A 15,110-nucleotide genomic window follows, 5' to 3' on the forward strand; every position below is an offset into this window, starting at 1 on the left:
CCAATTAAAAATTAAAATGTTAATTTTTAATTATAAGTTTTATCGGAATTTAAAATTTTAATTCTCTAATTTATATTTTTATGAGAATAAAATCTGTATTGATCTGTGTTGTGAATTAAATCTGTATTTTTTCAACAAAAAATCTTTAACATCTAATCTTTTATTTTTTAAATTTTCATTAATAATTAATTAACATTTTACTTCTAAATTTATAAAAAATATTTAAACCTGAAGTAATTTTTTTATTTTTTCTAATATACAATTGTTATTGCAATTGATTAAATTGTATATAATTATTTTTATAATCATGTATCGATCATAATAATTGCGAGAGCCGCTGCGGCGGTGTCCGCGCGATAAACATACGCCAAAAACATTTAGATCCCGCGATCGCCTCTAAGTCGGAGTTAAAGGGAAGAGGACAAAAAAACGGAATGACACTGACGTTGGTACGCCAAACGTAGCTGAGCGCGTGACGTGTGTGTGCGTGTGTGTGTGAGTGTGCACGGGCTCAGAATTGAAACACACTCTGACATCGCGTCATATGTAGGCAATCGACAAACCACACACTTTTACCTTTCTGCCGCGCGCCGTTTTAATAGAGACAGAGAATAAATAAAAAAGGATAGACGAAACGCTTATACTTTTGCCACCATCTAGTTTGTTTATTCTCCGACTCGCTCTATCGAAACAACAGCGGCGGGCGGACAGGTAAAAACAAGTGCAGTGCACTCGGCTCACGATTCTTCTACGCTGAGTTGGGACAGACCTGTAAGTTTGCAACTGTAACTTCGTTTTAATTGTAAATTTTGTAGTTGCACGTTATATTCTACTAATCTGGATTCGTAAAAAGGGATAAGCATATAAGGTTATTGCAATGAGATTACATGTAAAATTTGCTATTCTTTATTTTTTTTAAGTAATAGTAGTAATAATAGTAGTAGTAGTGTCAGAAGCATTTATCATGGGCTGATTACTAGTAAGAAAATGTTAGAGGTGTAAATCATGAGCTGACTAATTTCTAAAAAATGTCAGAGGCGTAAATCGTGAGCTAGCTATTTAAAAAAAAAAAGCCAGAGGTGTACATCATGAGCTGGCTAGTTTTTTAAAAAATGTCAGAGGCGTTTATCGTGAGTTGGCTATTTGTAAGAAAAGTGTTAGAAGCGATTGTCATGAGCCAGCCAATTTTTAATTTGCTGCCAGAGGCATAAATCATGAGTTAGCTATTTACAAGGGAAATGCCAGAGTTGATTGTAGTAGATTATTTTTTATTTACTGTCAGAGGCATAAGTTGGCTAGTTATAACAAAATATTAGAAACATTTGTTGTGAAAAAAATGCTACTGATTATTATACAAACATAATTTTTCTAAAACGCTATAAGTGTTTAATTATACAGTATGTATTACAATGTGCGTGCGCGCGGGGTGTACACAAATACATTATAACTCACATAATTGAAATTCTAATATTGCATACAAATGTAGATATGTCCATAATCTGCATCTAATTAGAGGAATATACAGAATGTTTTTTAAGAATAAACAGTATATGTATTAATTTATATTTTAACATAAGCTAAGCTAAGAGTGACTTTATCTCTTTTATTAGACGTAGCACAAAAAGAGATTTAAAAAATATGTACAATGTATTGTCAATACTCTAGTAATAATATATCTAGGCGCAAAATTGGCAAATTATTGGAAATATATTGAATGTAAATTGTTTTCCTAATATTGGTTCAATATTGTAAGGTAGACATTTCATTTTATTAAACTAATATTGGTTCAATGATATTGGACCAATATTGGTCTAATAATATTGCACCAATATTGATTTAATAATATTGGACCAATATTATAAAACAATATTTATCCAATTCCAGGACAGCAAATGCAATAAAAAGAATTGAAAAAGTTAGTACTGTTTCCGTGCAAATACATTTAAATTCACAAATTTAGTATCGCTTAATTTCTACGATAATCTTGAGCGTGGTCAAACAAACCTAGTTACACGTGTTCATCTCCCAAATAGCACTGGATGTTCCAAGGACATCCATTTTAAGTCCAATTCAGGTCCACATGTCCATGGATATAAAATGGACATTCATAGGACACTCATAGATGTCCATTATTTGAATTAAAACGGATGTTCTATTCAGAACGTCTTATGCTGGATATCTGATTTATATCCGCACTTGGATCTTACTTTTATATAATTTATCTTTATTTTTATTATATAATCTAAAAGAAATATTGTAAATTATATATATATATATATATATATATATATATATATATTATTTACAATAGTTCTAATTAACATTAATTTATAAATAATAATAAATTATATTATTTTTAATTTTCAAAAGGTTTATTTTAATTGTTCTACTTTTAGATATAATATGAAATAATATGAAATAATACGTATTATTTTTTTATTTATTATTAACACTATTAATTATTGATATTTTTTTAAATGTTTGTTATAATACATTATTGTTTTTTTCCCGTTTTTTATCGTTTTGTTTTTTTATTTTCGTTTCTTTTTTTTTTTTTATTATCGTTTCTTTTTCTTTTTTATTATCGTTTCTTTTTCTTTTTCGTTTCTTTTTCCGATCAAAAGAGGGACACAGCAATTGGTCTGGGTCAAGCGCTGTCTCTGTCTAACCAGTAGCATAATGGGCGCTAGACAAAGAAAGAAATTGACCTGGACCATGTTTCCTTTTTTTCTTTCTGCCGGACACTTTTCAAGAGACTTTTTGCAGGAAATGCGCAGTCCATGTTTTATGTCGATGATTTTTACAAAATGTGGATTAACCCACTATTGCAGCAAGCCCTTTAATTGAAAAAGGCCAAAAAGAAATAATCAAATCATAATAGGTCCAAAATTTGGTTTATTTCGGACTTTCTATGAATGTCCGAAATTGTGACAAACGTATATCCCATGGATGTCCATTAAAGAACTTTCTATGAATGTACAAAGTTGTGCCAAACGTATATCCTATGGACGTCCATCGAATGTCCGACGGACCTTATTTGGACTCTTAATGGACGTCCGAATGTCCAGAAGCGGATATCCATTGTACATACAATGGACGTCCTTGTGCTACTATATCTGGACTATTATTTAATTCTATAATCGGTCACCCATCCAATTGTTAGCCGCCGCCGATGATGCTTTACCTCGAAGTTCCTATGCAAACTAACATCGTGATGACTTCCCTGCTCAAAAGTCCGATAGAATCAGATAAGAAAAAGTTTTATCTAATTGAATCGTGTTTTTGATTTGTAAATATTAAATCGGTTATCTGAAATATACGATAGGCTTTCTATATTTCTGTATCGTATTTTTCGTATAGATTACCTATCGTTTTTAATCAATTTTTCTATATCTAGTCATGTTTTATACAAAATTAATCGTATTCTATCGTGTTTTTGGTTCGTAAATATTAGATTGCTTATTAGACTTTCTATTTTTCTGTATCGTATTTTTCGTATAGATTACCTATCGTAAATCTAGTTTAAAAAATGTAAACGTTTTACTTTTCTTGTACAGAATCGTTTACTCAATTAAAATGAGTAAATCATAAAAGTAATATGTAGCAGTCCTCTTTCACATCGTCCTCTCGTAGCGAAAGAAATTGATTATTGTTTGTCTTAATCGTGTTGCGGGTGGTCTTTATATAGCGGGTCGGCTGCATTTGACTCCCGAGAGAGTTCAATCTCGTACTAAGTAAAAAATTAAATAGAAATTGATAGAAACATATAGAAATTTGATAGGAGATATTTCAAGGACGAACAATTATCACAGGCACACAAAAAAAGTGGTTGACGGACGGACCAGACTAGTCAATCCTTATGTATTTTGACCCGCTGAATTCGAATCCAAGGTCAGAATTATTGAATTGGCTCATTTTTTCTAACCTCAAAAAATATTTTTTTTTAATGTAAGTTTGGCGGACCAGACTAGTCTATCCTTATGTATTTTGATCCGTTGAATTCAAATTCAAGGTCAAAATTGTTGAATTGGCTCATTTTTTCCTAACCTCCAAAAAAACACCTTGTAAAAGTAGTTTGGATCTTAAATTCGGAGCGTGCAGGCTTGCGTAACCACATTACCGGGGAAAATTCAATACGTATGACAAGTCTGAGCTTCTGTGAATGTATAGCGTAGAAAATTCACTTCCTTTTCTTATTATATTTAACTCTTTTATTTTGACTTTGAATTTGGATTCAGCGGATCAAAATACGTAAGGATAAATTAGTCTCCGCCGGACCAACATTAAAAAAAAATATTTTTTGGACGTTCGGAAATGCGAGCTAACTTTCCAGGTAGCAAGATGTCGTCTAATTGACGGCATTTTTTGGTCATTTTATGACGAACCAGACGTCATAATGTCGAGATAAAATGACGTCTAAATGTCGTAAAACTGACGTACGTTTGTCTCATCTTAACGACGTCATATATCCAGATAGCACAAGTACATCCTATGTACGTACGATGGACGTTCATTCCGGACTTTGTGTACGTCCAATGGATATCCATATTGAGTACAATGGATATACAATGGACGTCCATTGTATATCCATTTGCAACTGCACTGGACATCCATAAGACGTCTTTCACTGGACGTTCATGGACGAATTTTGGACACTTTATGGACAAAATTTGAACATTTAATGGACACACTTCGGACATTTATTATGCGTATATAATTATAATTAATTATGTAATTAATAATAATAATATCACAATACTTTTATCATATAGTACTTATTAGAAATATATAAAACTTAAAAAGAAAAGATAGAGGAATACTTCTTGTCGTCAGTGGAATGAAAATTAACTAAGTCAATAATATAAAGTCGACTTTCTGGCAAATTCATAGGCTTATAAAATTTATGTTTAGTGTCTCATAAAATACTCATTGAATATAATAGATGATACGTTATACAATACAAAATTTAAAAGATTTCCGTTTTTTTAAGAAGAAGAAATGGATAAAAACAAATCCAGGTACGAACATCCATTAGACATACAATGTTTATCCATATATTAATTATATAAAGTGGAAGCAAATGGATGTCCATTGGACATCTGTTTATTATTAGCCAGTATGTGTTCTTATATGGACGTTCATTAGACGTCCGTTTTATGTCCATGGACGTATGGTCGAAAAATGGATGTAAAACGGATGTCCATAAGACGTATGGTGCTATTTGGGTATTGACGTCAAAAATACGTCATTATTTTCATATTATTGACGTCATTTTCAAGAAGCTAGTATCGCACATTTGACGGTATTTTATTGTTATATTTATATATGACAAAATATACGTTTTTTGATTACATCTAATAAAGACGACATTAGATTACATCTAATAATGACATTTTAACGTCATTTTTATAACTATCCCAGATAGTAAAAGCCGTTATTTTGTTTAAAAGTATATAAAGATAGTAAAAGACGTTTTAGAAAATATTTCGGGTACATGTATATGCAGTACTTGCATTATGAAAATATCGAAATAACATAATTATAATGTAAAAAAAAAATTTACGTTATTTCTCAACAAGCATCCTGACCCATCCCAAATAGCATTGGATGTTCCACGTCCATTTTAAGTCCAATTCAGGTCCGCATGTCCATGGACATAAAATGGGCATTCATAGGATGTCCATTATTGGAATTAAAATGTTCTAAAAGGATGTTCTATTCAGAACGTCCTGTGCTGGATATCTGATTTATGTCCGCACTTGGATCTTCCCTTACGGAAAAAACACTCTAATTTTGAGAGTTTACACTCAAAATTGAGTGTTAATACTCGATTTTGGGAGTTTACTCCCAAATTTAGGTGTATACGCTCAAATCTTGAGTATTTACATTAAAGATTGAGTGTTTATACTCGAATATTGAGTGTGTACACCCAATGATTGAGTGTTCATACTAAAATTTGGATTTAAATACTGAATATTTAAAAGTATACCCTCAACATTTGGATATAACACACAATAAATGAGTGTATACTTCCAACATAAAGTGTGAACACTGAAACGTTGGGGATGTACACTCAACATCTATCGGTTGAAGGTATACACTTCCCAGAAAACACAGAGATGAACAGAAATTCCTAAAGAAGTCATTTTAATGAATACTTGGAGAACTAGAAAAATGAATACATATAGAATTTTTGAGGAATTAACCACAATGAGTTCACATTGAAGTATTCCTTAAGAATTCATTGTAATAAATACCTCGCGATTTATTATTTGGAATATTTAGAGTATTCATACAGAAGTCATTTTAAAGAATACTTGGCGAAGTAGAAAAATGAATACATAATTTTTCAGGAATTAGCCACAATGAGTTCACATTGAACCCAGCTAGCCAGGCCTGTTAAAATCACATATCGTGAAAGCTTTACAGCAAGGATTGTTTCAATTTTGACAACAATTTTATGACAAGTAATTGTCTGTTGCTTTGTTTTCTAAAAGTTTTCATCACACGATGCTGCAAATAACAAAGAAAGACTTGTACATAAATATTACGTATAGAAATTACAAGATTTGTTCCGACACGATAAAATGCAAAATTTAAGCAAATAACAGAGCAAACCTTGCTACACGACATGACAATAAATTTATGGCAGAAACAGGAAATCTTGTTAAGCACAGAATAACGGCAAATTAGTAGCAAGAACAAAATAAAACTTGCCAAGTATACTTTCGCAACAAAATTGCGACAAGGTGTATCCGTAAACAGCTTAGTTTTTGTTGGCAAGGCTTGTCGCAAATAGTGTGACGCACATTTTATGCAAATAACAGGGTTCCCTTACGAAAAAAACACTCTAATTTTGAGAGTTTACACTCAAAATTGAGTGTTAATACTCGATTTTGGGAGTTTACTCCCAAATTTAGGTGTATACGCTCAAATCTTGAGTATTTACACTAAAGATTGAGTGTTTATACTCGAACATTGACTGTGTACACCCAATGATTGAGTGTTCATACTAAAGTTTGGATTTAAATACTGAATATTTAAAAGTATACTCTCAACATTTGGATATAACACACAATAAATGAGTGTATACTTCCAACATAAAGTGTGAACACTGAAATGTTGGAGATGTACACTCAACATCTATCGGTTGAAGGTATACACTTAATATTGAGTGTGTACTCTCAAACATTGGATTAGAAAATATTAAATAAAAACAAAAGCAAAAAAAACACGTTCAACCGAGATTAAAATTAATCTGCATTGGTAGAAATGGACATAAAACGAATATCTAAAATAAACATTCAATTAGAGTGTTCAGCTGGCTTTGAGTATTAATTTGAGTATTACTTTCAACTTGGATATTTGCCATCTAATTGAGAGTTAATTTCAGTGTTATTCTTAAATTTAGGATTAACATTGAAATTAACACTAAATTAGATGGCGAACATTCAAGTTAAGAGTAATAGCACTCTAATTAAAAGTAAATTAAAGAGCGAACACTCAAGTTAAGTGTTTACACTGAATTGAGTGTTTACCTCTTGTCCCAAATTACACTCAACTTGAGTTTTTTTTTCAAGTGTTATTTTTAGTGTTTTTTCCGTAAGGGTTGCATTATCGGGTTTTAAACTTTATTTCTGACTTTACTATCTATCTCGAGATGGCGCATTTCTCGTGAAAAAAATTTACCTACTGGATTAATAAAAGGGGCTCGTCGAGAACAGAGAATCAAGTACGATTGCACCATTCACATTTGATATTGGACTAATCAGTCTAATATTTCAGTCTAATAATCATTTTTGTTGATCTAAATTTCGACAATATTTGTCCTGTTCTTGCCACAAATTTGCTATCATATTGTGTACAGCAAGGTTTGCCTTGTTCTTGCTGCAAATTTGTTGTTACCCAGTGAACACATTTTATAGCGGCAATGTAACATGGAAGTTACATGTAATTTAACATTGTTATTCTTGTGATATGTAGGTGCTATATAACATGGAAATAACCTGTTACGTAATATTTGTTATACGCAAGTGATCTAGCTGTTATACATCGTTTTGGCGTTACAGTTATTCAACAAAAATTGTATAATCGTAACATAACACGTTCGTATCAATGTTATTACGGAACGATGCGTCGTAGTTGACTCAGAAATCAGACATTATAACATCTTGAATGACAGATCTATTTAATAATAAAAAAAATTATTATAAAGATAATGTTTTCAAAAATAACGGTTTGTCTACAATTACTGCGCACAAAAAATGCACAAAATCTAAATTCATCATGTGCTGAACAAAAACAGAATAATAAATGTATACTATTCAATTTTTCTTAGAATTATGATCTATATAGTTAACCATCTAATTAATCATTTGAACGCTTCAAAGTCTTAGTGCTAAATAGATCGCAATTTCCATCAAATTATCAAGGTTATGGAAAAAGTTAAATTTAACAATGAAATTAATAAGTAAATAAGTTAATGCTATTTATTTTTAATATGTTTTGCAAAATTTAATTGCTTTTATAAAAAATAATATAATTACGACAGTTTATAACATATAAGTATATGTAGACAATAACAAGTACCTATATCGATGAATCAAATTGGCGTAGCAGGTAGAGTACAAGGTTCGTCATCCTAAGGTCCCGGGTTCAAACCTAGCAGCGACAAGTAAGAATAAAATAAAAAATTACATAATTTAAATTTAATTAATTAATAAAAATTTATTCTAAATGTAGTATGTGCTGTTGATAAATGTTCGCGCGTGCGTAGGGTAAACGCGATCGCACGGGGAGAATTGCCGGGATCCGTCCCGATAGAGACGCGAAGTGAGTGGTCAGGAATGCGGGAGGTTTACGGGAGGTGATAGGAATAAAGAGGAGGCGTTGATGTCACTCACACTGAATTATTTATTCAAAACCGAACGCTCGAAGCGAGGGGCGAACCGTATCTTTTACAATGTGTCGGATATCTTGATACGTCCTGATATTGCGCTGCCTAATCGACGCGGAAATCTTGCAGAGCCACGAGATCGAGGCCCTCGCGAATCCGGAGATCTTGCGCGCGATCCGACGGAGATCTTGTACGCGAGGCAGAGGACGTTCGCGGGAAAGATACGGTCACCTGCGCACGGACGTAACACTCACAACATTCACGCGGTTATGAAAATTAAGAAATGCTTGGCAGGATCGGATAATAACTCAATCGCACTATCACGGCGCGAATGATAGGGAAAGGCGGAAGTGAATCCCCGCAGTTAGGATCGGCGGAAGACGGGAGAGATCTGCTGGACGATTTGATTTAGGTGCCGGGCTGCGAGAGACTGACGAATTATGCATCGTAAAACAATTACGATCGGAGGCGAGAAAAGGGGCGGTAGGGAACCGATATCGAGACTTATTTGGGCATGGATTCGGACGTGCCCTTTTTTGGGTATGTTTATTTGCATAGTTACCGAGATGCATAGTTACCGGTGATGAGAGCAAACGAAAATCGCGCGCGTGAGGAGCTAGTGACAGCGCCGCGCGACTCGGTGCATCGAAGAAATGAACTACCAGGAGCTCCATGGCTGTCAGGAGCTCTCACTACTCGCGGATAAAACAGAACCGATAAAAGGGGAAAAGTTAAAACTCTTATATAATTGTTATAGTCTCGAACATACCGCCCGCCTCGGAATTAAGTGGTTAATTCCGAAATGTCGTTACATCAGAATGAAATTGCGGAGTTCCCTTCCGCCCGCCATGACGCAATACAGTAGAAATTACATGACTAAACGCGGATAAAACAAGTAACATAAAATTGATCGTAGAACGCTTAAATCTAACTTAGGAACTAACAGAGACACCAAATTAAAAAAAACGTAATTAGTTGCTCGACGCCTCGCTATTAATCGGGAGAACGCATAGTTTAACGATAGGTCGTTGATACTCTGATGTGGCTGTTTTGACAGTAACCACACGAACTAATCCGTCGGATCCAGCGTGACACTGTGTCACTCGGCCAAGCTCCCACTTACATGGAGGTAATGTGGAGTTTCGTAAGAGAACGAGTTGACCGACCTGAAGTTGCGGCTTGACCTGTCGCCATTTTGTTCGTTGTTGTAATGTGGTAACATAATCATTATACCATAATTTCTAGAATCGCTCGGTGATGTGTCGCACGAGTTGCCATCGCGAAAGGCGGTTCTCGTTGAGCTGAAGAAGCGATGGTTCCGGATTTACAATAAGAGCGGATCCGACCAGAAAATGACCCGGAGTTAAATATTCGTAATCGTCCAGCGTATTCGAAAGAGGCGCGATCGGGCGGGAATTTAAGCAGGCTTCGATCCTGCATAACAAAGTTGTGAATTCCTCGAAGGTGAGCCGATGAGTGCCTAATACGCGACGCAAATGATTTTTAACGCTTCGGACGCCGGCCTCCCACAAGCCGCCGAAGTGTGGAGCAGACGGTGGAATGAAGTTCCACGTCACATTATCGGATGCGGTTAAGTTTAAAAAATTAGGATCGCGCACAGCCGCTCTGTACGCTTTGGTCATCTCGCGATCAGCTCCGACAAACGTTGTACCGTTATCAGAATACATGGCTTGGGGAAGGCCGCGACGTGCGCAAAAACGGGAAAAAGCGTTTGAAAAAGCCGAGGTGGAGTAATCTCCGACTAATTCCAAATGTATCGCTCTGGTCGCTAAGCAAACGAAAAGGGCGATATAGGCTTTTCGTGAAGTAATGCCTCGATCCGCAGAAGCGCGAATCTGCACGGGACCAGCATAATCTACCCCGCAATGCAAAAAACTGCGAGCAGACGCAGACACACGAGGCTCGGAAAGGTTACCCATAAGTTGGGTCGGAATCGCGGCGCGTTCGCGCGTACATACGACACAGTTATGAATTATTGATCTTACGATGTTACGAGCGCGGAGAATCCAGAAATCGCGACGTAACAGACTTATCGTAAGCTGAGGTCCGGCATGCAATGCCCGTAAATGAGCTTGAGTGACGATTAGCGACACTAGTGGATGGGCCGCCAGGAGAATAGGATGCCGAACCGAAAATGAGAGCGGGGTCTTAGCCAATCGCCCACCCACGCGTAGAACTCCGTCCTTATCAATGAACGGTCGGAGAGCGAGAATCGAACATTTTGATGAGAAGGGATGATTGTTGGCCAGAGAATGTATTTCAGCCGGAAATATGCTCGATTGAATCTTTTTTAACCAAAATATTCGTGCATTGTTGCATTCCGATGCGGAAATAATAAGTGGTTGTGAGGAGGATGACAATGAATTGTCGTTAGAACAGGAGCGGCGGCATAAGCGTATGAACTTCAAAATATAGGCGGTGACGCGAATTAATTTAGGCCATGAGGAATATCGCGTCGGGAGATCCCAAGTGTCGTTCGGGGGAGAGCATTGCAAGGCTATGACCTTTTCCTCTAATGGAGCTTGCGGAGGTAGTCGTGCGTCGGAGCAAGGCCATGCGGGAGCATCAAGGCGCAGCCAAGATGGTCCGTGCCACCACAAGTCGTGACTGACGATTTCGTTGCCGAGTAGGCCGCGCGAAGCACAATCCGCGGGATTGTCTTCTGTCGAGACGTGTTGCCACTTCCCGTTTGGAAGACGAGATTGAATTTCATTGACGCGATTGGCAACAAATGTCTTCCATCGCGACGGATGCTGAGTCACCCACGCGAGGACGATCGTGGAGTCCGTCCAACAAAAGTACGGAAGATTGCTGTAACCGGGTGATTCGCGCACGAAATTGACAAGTCGGGAGAGTAGTAGTGCAGCTGATAATTCTAATCGTGGCACGCTTAGCGGTTTTAACGGCGCGACCTTTGATTTACCTACTAGCAAGGAAATGGTAGTTTGTCCCGACGAAACAACTTTAAGATACACGGCAGCAGCGTAAGCAGTGTTCGACGCGTCGGCGAAGCCGTGTATTTCAGCGGACTCAACGTCCAATCCGCACCATCGCGAGATCTGCAAATTTTTTAAATGCCCGAATCGAGAATAAATATCTTCCCACCGAGACAACAGAGTGGGGGGAAGCGTATCATCCCAGTTTAATTTCTGTCGCCATAATTGCTGCATAAGAATTTTCGCGGTTATAATGACTGGAGTGACCCATCCGAGAGGGTCGTACAGTTTCGCAATAGCGGACAGAATGGTACGTTTGCTAGATGGAACGGGGCTCGAAAGTGCGACGCTGAATTCAAAAATATCGGTGGTAGGATTCCACCCGATACCGAGAACCTTGATTTGTTCGTCAGGGGAGAAAGGTTTTTTGTCTGCCGAACTCAGAGTGGCGGGATCAAGATCCGCGAGGAGAGCGGGCGAATTACTGGCCCATTTTCTTAAATCGAATCCGCCGCATTTCAGGATAGCGATTACTTGGTCTCGCGCTTGTCGAATGAACTCCGCGTTGTCTGCGCCGAATAGAATATCGTCGATGTAAATGTTCTCGCGTAGAATGGATACCGCGAGCGGAAATCGGTGACCTTCGTCGTCGACGAGTTGTTTCAAAACGCGAAGAGCGAGGAAGGGCGCGCAGGACATACCGTACGTGACTGTTAACAGCTGGTAGTCAGTAGGCGGTTCATGCGGTGTTGCATTCCATAAAATGCGTTGGTAATTGAGATCGCGTTGATCGACGCGAATTTGGCGATACATCTTCGCGATATCGGATGAATATATGAATCGGTGTCGTCGCCATTGCAATAAAATTGACGTAATGTCGGTTTGTAATTTCGGACCGGCGAGTAAATGGTCATTTAACGAAGACCCGTTGGAAGTGGCGCTTGATGCATTGAACACAATGCGGAGAGGGGTGGTAGCGTTATTTTCTCGGATTACCCCGTGATGCGGAATGTAAACACACTGCATGGTTTCGCTCTGCGGTTGAGGCGAAGGTCGCATGTGATCAAGACGTTCATATTCCGCGAGAAATTTTCGATATTTGCTTGCCAATGCCGAATTGTTTTTAAACCGCCGCGTTAACGTGTTTAACATACGCTCGGCTTGGAGACGCGACGCTCCGATATCGAGAGGGGGAGGGGATTTAAACGGAAGGCGAACGATATATTGCCCATCGGAATTGCGAGAATGAGTCTCTCGGAAATGCGTTTCGCATTGTCTCTCTTGCGGCGAGAGAATAGATTGACGTGGAAGTTCCTCGACTTCCCAAAAACGACGAAGCTCATCCTCGAGAGCAGGAGAACACGAAATTTGGTGTGTGGAGATACTGGCGTGAGAGCTCTGTATGGATGAGTGCGACGGGGATCTCGCCGCGGGAAAATCAATCGGTCCGGAAATAATCCATCCAAGAACGGAATTTTGGGCGATCGGCTGGCCGACGTCTCCCTTGCGGACGCCGCCAAGAAGTAAAGTACTGTATAGATCGGCCCCAATGATAATACTGATGGGATCGAAACTTGTCGGATCCGGGTCGGAAAAAGAATCTGGTGGAAGAAGAATCCGAATCGAGATGGAGAAGCGAATGATGCCGTTTCTTGCAAACTCGACATGAGAATTTACTTTTGCACGACATAACTGTATGCTTTTCGCTCAAGCAATTGAAACAACGTTTTTGCTGCTTCACCATTTCTCGACGTTGATTCGGATTCTTTTCCCTGAACTTAACGCAGGAATTTAGATAATGGGGCGTGTCGCATAGCGGGCACTTTGGCGGCACGTTCGCTGACGCGGTAGCAGCGTGAACGCGATCGGATGGAGCGGTTTTTGCACCGGGCTTCACGGGGGCGCAGATTGCGTTGTTTTTCAATCTGCGAATGCGATGTTCGAGAAAGCGTTTAAGATCGTCGTACGTAGGCGGATTGTCGCGACCGCTTTCCTGTAAATTCCAAGCCTTCCGCGTGATCGGATCGAGTTTCTGCGTGACAAAATATACGAGCATATCGTTCCAGAGATTGTCGGTATTGCGATCCAAATTCGAGAAGGATTTTAGAGCGGCCGCAACCTTATCATGTAAAGATTGTAACTCGGAAGCCGATTCACGCGGTACGCTAGGAAGACCGAGCAGAGCGGAGAGATGAATATTAAGTGTGCGCCGCTTGTTCTCGTAGCGCGAGGTTAACGCGGCCCACGCGAGTTCAAAATTCTCCGCGGTAATAGGAAGATGCGTAATACATTCTGCGGCGCGGCCTTTTAAACACGAGGAGAGGAAATGCATGCGAGCGAAATCATTCAAGTCTTTATTGTCGCGAATTAGCGTAGTAAACTGATCGCGGAACTGTGCCCATTCGTCGGGTTTACCATCGAACGGCGGTAATTGAATGGAAGGGAGATGCTGCAACGAGAACGCGGACGCGGTCGCGGGCGCATCCTGACGTCGGTCGACGTAGAAGATACTTGAATGGTTCGGACTCACAGTCGGCTCGAGCTCCTCTAAGCAATCCGCCATGTAGTCCAGAGCGGTGAGGTAGGCATCCTGGGCTCTCTCGAAATGGTTCTCGCTGAAGTACGGGAACTCCTCTCGTTTGACCTTGGGAATCGCTTCCTTCAAAGCAGCATGCCCAGTCACGAATTGGCTCCAGTTGTCCTTGAGAAGCAGGATGCGGGAACAAATCTTTGCCGTGGTCAGATTGCCCTTTCCAATTTTTTTGAAGTTCTCGAGGGCACGTTCGATCATCCTCTGGATCGTTCTTTGCCTCTCAAGAATGTCCGCCATGGTGAGCGACACGAATTATCACGTAACTCACTGGAATCACCTCCGCGTGACCGCGAATTTAGAACTCACTCCGATCCGGCTCGAAAGACCAAATTTGTTCGCGCGTGCGTAGGGTAAACGCGATCGCACGGGGAGAATTGCCGGGATCCGTCCCGATAGAGACGCGAAGTGAGTGGTCAGGAATGCGGGAGGTTTACGGGAGGTGATAGGAATAAAGAGGAGGCGTTGATGTCACTCACACTGAATTATTTATTCAAAACCGAACGCTCGAAGCGAGGGGCGAACCGTATCTTTTACAATGTGTCGGATATCTTGATACGTCCTGATATTGCGCTGCCTAATCGACGCGGAAATCTTGCAGAGCCACGAGATCGAGGCCCTCGCGAATCCGGAGATCTTGCGCGCGATCCGACGGAGATCTTGTACG

At 38.9% G+C, this 15,110-nt stretch overlaps 2 protein-coding genes across 2 annotated transcripts in view; one reads left to right on the top strand and one right to left on the bottom strand.

Annotated features, from left to right (window-relative positions):
- Positions 1 to 562: 562 nt before the first annotated feature.
- Positions 563 to 15,110, top strand: part of LOC105837615 (ADP-ribosylation factor-binding protein GGA3) — a 133,562-nt gene continuing 119,014 nt past the window's right edge. Inside the window, exon 1 of the mRNA XM_036285673.1 lies at positions 563 to 771. The gene's annotated coding sequence lies outside the window, so the exon portion shown is untranslated. The remainder of the gene's footprint in view (positions 772 to 15,110) is intronic.
- Positions 9,868 to 14,683, bottom strand: LOC118645364. Its single transcript, XM_036286239.1, has 3 exons — positions 13,531 to 14,683; positions 10,165 to 13,454; positions 9,868 to 10,080 (listed from the first exon to the last, which is right to left on the bottom strand). The coding sequence occupies exons 1-3, from the start codon at positions 14,681 to 14,683 to the stop codon at positions 9,868 to 9,870; spliced, it is 4,656 nt and encodes a 1,551-aa protein (XP_036142132.1).

The sequence above is a fragment of the Monomorium pharaonis genome, chromosome 4, assembly GCF_013373865.1.
Source record: "Monomorium pharaonis isolate MP-MQ-018 chromosome 4, ASM1337386v2, whole genome shotgun sequence".
NCBI classification, from domain to species: domain Eukaryota; kingdom Metazoa; phylum Arthropoda; class Insecta; order Hymenoptera; family Formicidae; genus Monomorium; species Monomorium pharaonis.